The sequence below is a fragment of the Anopheles cruzii genome, chromosome 3, assembly GCF_943734635.1.
Source record: "Anopheles cruzii chromosome 3, idAnoCruzAS_RS32_06, whole genome shotgun sequence".
Taxonomy (NCBI): Eukaryota; Metazoa; Arthropoda; class Insecta; order Diptera; family Culicidae; genus Anopheles; species Anopheles cruzii.
The window spans coordinates 21,503,717-21,510,912 of record NC_069145.1 but is presented as its reverse complement, the minus strand read 5'-3'; the positions used below and the strand labels follow the sequence as shown (position 1 = coordinate 21,510,912).

The window sequence follows — 7,196 nt, the reverse complement described above, 5'->3', positions numbered from 1 at the left end:
TCGGTTTGTAATATCGGTATCGCGAAATAATCTATGAAACAGACATTGTTAATTGTTTATAGTAATTGATAATGATTTTATTTGTCACTCGTTTACACTTACAAAATGGGGGTTTGTCAGGTGAAACAGATACTCTCGCACGACCCGAACGGAAAGAATGTCCGCGCACGCGAGAGAAAGGATCAGTCAGATGGAAGTAATAACATGTGTAAAAATACTGCACTATCCATAAATGGTTGCCACCGAAAACGTATGTTTCTGAAATGCAAATATTTATCGACGTCGAACAATGCGGCCCACGGTTCAGTGCTGTGTAAACAAATGGTACTGGCCGTTGGTGGCATTAGGTGTGAAATTGAGCCAACAAGATGGTTTCGGGGGAGAAAAAAAAAGTTTTATGTCTACAAAAGGGCATATTGCTAACGTCACTCATCCATAATTAAAATTAATGCTAAACGATTCCCTGCCAGCGGCCATTCTCAACTAGCGCAAGTCCTCACTATCGAATACTTTTCCGGTACTATTAATTACTGAGCGTGTCGATGATGTCAACCGATAAGGATACGGCATAATCGTTGCGCTTTGCTGCACTGGCCAAAAGGAATGGCATCCGGAACTACAATGAATCAAAACCATCCGCCTGGCAGAATGGCACATAAATTATGCAACGACATTAAAAATCTGATACGGATTTTGTAGCTTACGTTAATTTACATCTATCATTGCGTGCGTGCCACAGCGCCGTTCGCGCGTGTGTGTGTGTGTGATTGGCAATTTATTTAATTTTCGCCGGTTCTCGCCTTGTCGCTTTCTGGCGCTCCGGCGATTGCAATTCAAATGACAAGCTCCAGAGCTCTCATTTGAATGTGTCATACGTAGCGCGAGGACCCCGTGGGGTCACCAGTGGAAATAAATTAATCAACGCAAAGCAAATAATAGCGTTACAGGTTCGGGCACGTATCCGCAGCCGCCATGGCGGACGGAAAAGGATGCGAACGGACCAAAACGGACAACACCAAACCAAACAATAGCAACCTGTCGAAAGGATTGACCGACAAAATGCGATGAGTGCGATGCACTTTAACGCCACCGTGACTAAGGACGTTGGTGAAGCTTTTCGGCTTTTGGCGGACCTGTTTTTGTCGGAAAGGCCGGAGTCGGAGTCCCGGGGACAGGCGGACGACTTCAGTTTCCGTTCTCATTTTCCGCGTACTCCTCCTCGTAGTCCTCGGTTTCCGGTGCCCCGTCGTCCTCCTCCTCGACGTATTCGCTCTCATTCTCCGTCCCCGTCACATCCGGCAGGTAGTCTTTGTGCGGTGGCGACACCAGAATCGGTTCCTGGTACTGTGGCGTGTGTGAGAAGGGTGAGATTTGAGTAAAGCGCGCAGCGAAAGGTGAAAATCAGCTTACCACTTTCGGAGCGCGCCATCCACATCCCGGTAGCGGCAGCCCATCCATGCCGAGTGGACACGGAGCGTCCAGTCCGGGCACGCCCTGGTCTCCCTTGTCACCTCGGTCCCCTTTGCGGCCCCGCTTACCGATCGGTCCCGGATCTCCTTTGCCACCTTTCTCGCCGCGAGGTCCTTCCTGACCCGGAATACCGTCGGTGCCCTGGAGGAGGGTGGTATAGAAAGGCACAGCCCGCGCGAAAGTCGGCTAGAAATGGCTTCAGACGTTATGGCGGCGGATGCGAACGAAGCGGAAGCGAAAATGGACGCGAAATCAGAGCCTTCGGACATGTGGCAAGTACACGCAATAAATGGCAAACAAGGACAACGACGAACCGGATGCTTGGAGCACAACCTGATGGATGGATGGATGCTTTCGATTGTTGCTTTCTTCCCCCCGTCGGAGCTTCTTCCTCTGTGTGTGTGTTTGTGAGTTTATTTACAAAACTTTTTAATGAGCGCGCATGAGACAAAGTACAAGGACCCTCGCCCGCGCGGATGCTGCTTTCCAGCTCGCAAATAACACGCACGCAACAGTCGTGAAAACTCGCGACAGTATGTAACATTCACTTGGCGGCCCAGGCAGAGGGGCCGAACGAGCAGCATTACAATTTAATATCCTGTTTCTCAAAGCGTATTACTGTGCGCCCGCCAGGAGGGCCATAAAATGATGTTGCGGAAAGAAATAAGGAATACAAAAACGCGTCGTACAATTCTGCGTCATGCTCGAGGTCTCCGCCGGCTGAAGGTTCGATTTCATCCTACAAAAATCGGTCACAGCGGAGCGAAGGATGCGAAGGTGGCGGGGGCATGCACATTTCACAATCAGCAAACGGAGCTCGGTCTGGGCCGGTGCACTTTTGAGGATTAATGAGCGAAGGGATTATGAGTGCTTTGCATGCTGGCCCAACAATGCACTTTGTTGTTGTGGATGATGCGCGGAACATGCGTCCCGCCCGAGTGGCGAAGGAGTATTAAAATATTGCAGTCTGGGCCGGACCGGAGGGTAGGGCCGCTATGGTAATGGGCGGTGGTTGTCATGTGTGGCTAGTCGAATGGCTTCCGCTCGTTGCAAACGTGGCTGAGACATGTGAGCATATTTACGGGCAGCCCCGGATCGCCTCGTTCACCCTTGATGCCGGTTTCGCCCTGGGCTCCCTTCATTCCGTCCAGCCCGGGTGGTCCCTTCAAAGAAAGAAACGTTGCGGATATCACACGAAATTAAATAAGAAAATTAAAAACTGTTCTTAGCGTCGGAGCAACAACGAGTTAGTCACCGGAAACCGATTCCGCGCGCAAGCATTCGTCAGGATTCGTCAGTGGTTTCGTCCTTAGATACTATTCTCTACCAAGTTTAGTTTAACGTTATCCCAAACGACATGGTTGATTAGGTTAGTGTTAGTCGAAATGTTTAAAACAATCTAATGAACTGATATTTATTCAAGATGGTATGAAAGAGAATACAATGAATCGGCCAACTTGCGTGCGTAAATAAGAAGTTTCTGTTTCACCTTTCCATGGACCATGATTTAAAGGGCGAAAGAAACTAGGTGAACGAGCCACGGGTTCGAATAGTTGTACATGTTCGATGGAATGTGGATGCGATGGATGAGAAAACTCCGCCAATGACGTGGTACTTAAGGGTACCTCCAACGGTACTCGCCATAACACGAAAAAAGTTTACATCCTTAATTACAACAACTTTCCGGTTCGTTTGCTTTCCGGGACCCGCGATGTTTTCTCCGGACCGCACGGCAGTGGTAAATGCAACAGAAAGGTAGGTGCTGTTGGTGAAATTGGTCACCGAGTCCGAAGGTAGGAAGCAACACACGGACCGGCAGAAAAGAGTGTCCACTTTTGTGGACTCCCTGTTTGGTGGCCGAACTTGCTCAAATATTTTCCCAACCTTAATGGTTTTTGGTTGTAATTACTAGGCGCTCGATGCGACTGAAAACTCAATCGTCTACGAGGCAGAGACTTCTTGTTTCAATCAGAAATTTTACTGTTAAAGCCGCGAGCATAAGAAAGGGCAGATCCTGTCACAAGTGGAAAGTTCTTATCAGGCTCACAAAACTGGTCCTTAAACATTCTGTTTTTAGCTGAAGCTTAAGAATTTTCCGTTAAATTTTTATACCAAGCAAACTAACGCCTGCCAAATTTAGGATGCCCCATTGGCCCCCATTAAAACAGCAAGTAGAGCAAAGCGGCGCACATTACAAATTCAGTGCTCTGCTGGCAAAGCTGAAACTCGCGTTAAATTGTTCAACCAAACGTTGGCTGGCGGAATTCGCGCGAATTCCGACGCGGCAAAAGTCGTGGGCACTTTTTCCTGCCGGTCAGTGTGTTGCCACACGTACACCGTAAGCGGATCGCACGAGCAAACCGGAACCGGAATTTTGGGACCGTTTCCGAACCGAAAATCGAACCGAATGTTCAGTCGGGCGGCAGGACGCGTATTCCGGTCGGAAGTGGCTTGCGGTGTGTGACCGGGGCGACGGTACTGGCAACATTTGTGTGCTCCTTCTGCCTCTCTCTCTCTTTCTCTCTCTCTCTCTCTCTCTCTCTATCTCTCTATCTCTCGGTTGCTCACTCCTTCGGCATTGCGAGCGACCGCCGCGTGCGCTTTAAAATTCCATTTCATTTCATTAATTATATAATTTCAATTAAATGAGTTAGCAAAAAGCCCGGTGCCTCCGCAGCGTCGGTTGGGCCGTGGAAATTAGTGAAATGAAGTCGATTGAAACCGGCCGAGCCGATGGGTGCCGCTTCCCAAACGAGAGAGAGACGGGACTCGCCAAGGGTTCGGGATGCGGCAGGATGCCACAGGTCCTTGGTGCTGCCATTATAATTAAACACGCCCGGAAGCGCGTTCGACGAGCGATACAAACGAATCGGAGCCCTTCGCCGTCGCTGCCGCCCTGTCGAGGTGTCCCTTGGAAGTGGTGCGGTTTCGGTTCGTCCCTCCTGTAAACTTATTGTTGGATTAGTGGGGACATTTGCACTCTGCCCCACCACTGCGCAACGTTGCCAGCAACTATTTTGTGCCCATTGTTGCAACAATCAGCATCAAAGCCCCTCTGCGTTGGGCCGGGAGCCAGAACTTTCGTCCTTCATGCAGCTTTAATACCGTCGCTGATTATTGGCGGGCCACCGTAATCAACCATATTATTTCATTTTTATTTTTGTTGTTGGCAGCCAAAGCGCGTGTGTGTGTTTCGGTGATGGTTTAAATGGTTTTAATAAAGCACTCCTTGACGGCATCCTTCCTGTTTTTATACAGCGGTTCAGCCTCGGGCTTTACGAACGAAAATTCAATGCGCCGCTGGGGGCGTCGGACGATGAAAAGTGTGTTGTTGATGGGCGTAAAGCAAATAGAGAAAAGGTAAAGCAGCCGTGGGTGACTCTTAAGGATGTCGTTTTTTCGGATGCTACAAGAACCTCCCTGCCAAATAGGATTCGGGAGGGTTTCGGGAGGTTCTCCGAAAAGGTAATCTTCAAGGGTACTTACAGCCGGAAAATGTAACGTAAGCTGATAAAAGGAGGATCATTCGATGTGTTAAGCATTGTTAAGTTATTTTAAATTGCAATTAATTTGGATTAAACCCATTCGGGTATCGTGTGGCACTCAAAAGTGCTCCCTAAGCTGATACGATGTGGATAAAAAATTAAAAAAAACTTCTTTGTATCTTACAATCGCTTCGCTTATCCAATTAAATTAAAAATTGTTTAGGGACCACTAAAGCTATTTCTGGTTGTTGGGATGGTTTCAATTCATTAATATCTTCAGTTATTCCGAAAGTGTACGTTCCATTTACGGCGGTGGATAGATTTAGACATAATGTACACATAGTCACGTTTAGCTTCGTAGCAAGATGCGTGATGGGAGAAAAGAAACTTGTTTCAATTGAAAAGTGTCTAAACTATTTTTCAAAAAGTATTAGCAATAAAGCATAACAGCAAAATAATACAAATACTAATAGTAAGAACTAATGAAATTATTATTAGTTGATGAGAATTCGAATTCAATTTCCGAGCAAACGCTAAAACAATATATTTCCCTTTATTATGTTAAGTATAATGTTCCATCGCATAGTTTAACTCATGATTGAAAACTTATGTTTGGCATCAGCAAAACGCTCGGTTCGATGATCAGAAACACACCTAAAAATGGATTCAGATGCTAGAGAACAAACATTAAACCCGGGGTTTTCTCTCGGGCCCTGCCTGAGACTCTGTTGACTGTGCGAATCGGATTTTGCACCGAGACTTTCAGTGCGCAAATAAAGTACCGTATTTTTCAATGTATAACGCGCACCTTTTTCCCAAGTTTTTTAGCTCTAAAATCTGGGTGCGCGTTATACAAGGGTAGTAAAAATTTTGTCTCCTCTAAACTTACAAATGTGCCCTTTTAGGTACATTTTTATGGTCGTATTCCGTGGTAAACATCTGTCAATCGTGGTAAACATTGTACCAAAATTGTTCTTTTCTGATCAAATGGAAGGAATAAACCTTTCAAATCAATGTTCAACCAATAAAAAATATTCAGCCGTTTTTGCTTTATAACCAAATGAAATCATGTATCGTTAAAGAAACACCCTGTAGTATGTCTTTTGCAATGTATACGCATTTTATCTTTAGTCTACTTTAGAATATTTATAGAATAATATAGATTTTTTTTAGATTATTTAGCGTAATACATTATTATCATTGGGTATTTGTTGGATATCACATATCTGAAAAATGTACAATAAAAAACTTTTTTTCCAAATTTTTTCTCTTAAAATATGGGTGCGCGTTATACACGGGTGCGCGTTATACATTGAAAAATACGGTAAATTGATATTGATGCATTTCCTTCCGGTGAAAGGCGTTCTTCGGATAAAGCGAAGGACAAAGTACAGCAGATGCAAAAAAGCTGTGTGTGTGTGTGTGTTCGAGATTGAAAACTATGTAAAGTTAGTGGAAGGAAAAAGCCATTTTCACCATCGCATTTTATTACACGGTGCCAAAGCGTTTCGGTTCCATGGCATTATCTCAAGTGTTTGAGCGGGGATCGTGCGACGGATCTTCCGAGAAGCAATCGGAAAACGCAATCGAAGCCGTTTTGCGGTTCTGCGGCCGGCTCGAAGGATGAGCCGGCGGGTGACAAGTCTCGTGCTCCGTGCTGCCACCCTCGCCCTAGGCACGAAGAAAGTAAATTTAATTTGATTTTCAATTGATCTTTTGCAATTGATTGCAAGTCTCAAGTGCTGCGGAGATGGCAAAAAGTATCGCATCAACAGGCGTTTATGAGCCCTGGAGGGGGCCGGATTTCCGAGTGGCAGGCGCAAGGCGGTTTGAGAGCGAGAAAGTGACGGGAATTACATTTGAATATTGTGCGGCCCTCTCTCGTTTGGGGATTGGAATCCTTTCAGCTCAGGCACCGTAAAATCAGATAAAATATTTAATTTGTCCCGTATTGCCGGCGATTGAATTCGGGGTACGGGCGACCGAGAAACATTGTTTCCTATCGATCGTGATTCGTTTTAAATTTAGAGAGATTTAGATTTACTTCTCCTGGAAAAAAATCAAAGCATAACGATATGAGTAGTACATTAATGTAATAGTTTGTACGAAATTCGATCCGGGATTTGATTCAATTCTTAAAATGATATGCAACACACTGCATGCCGGGAGAGGAGCGATTGTGGAATTGTTTTCTAAATATCTAAATATAGACGATGATAATGTATTAAATTTCATCTGCAT

At 45.6% G+C, this 7,196-nt stretch overlaps 1 protein-coding gene across 5 annotated transcripts in view; it reads right to left on the bottom strand.

Moving 5' to 3' along the window:
• Positions 1-212: 212 nt before the first annotated feature.
• The window catches only part of LOC128273982 (collagen alpha chain CG42342), an 85,593-nt gene continuing 78,609 nt past the window's right edge, over positions 213-7,196 (bottom strand). For all 5 annotated transcript variants that reach the window (XM_053012059.1, XM_053012057.1, XM_053012058.1 and 2 more), the window contains 3 exons: positions 2,553-2,633; positions 1,411-1,611; positions 213-1,344 (listed from right to left, as the gene is read on the bottom strand). In XM_053012059.1, the coding sequence (XP_052868019.1) occupies positions 1,186-1,344; positions 1,411-1,611; positions 2,553-2,633 (441 nt within the window). In that variant the 3' untranslated portion in view covers positions 213-1,185. The remainder of the gene's footprint in view (positions 1,345-1,410; positions 1,612-2,552; positions 2,634-7,196) is intronic.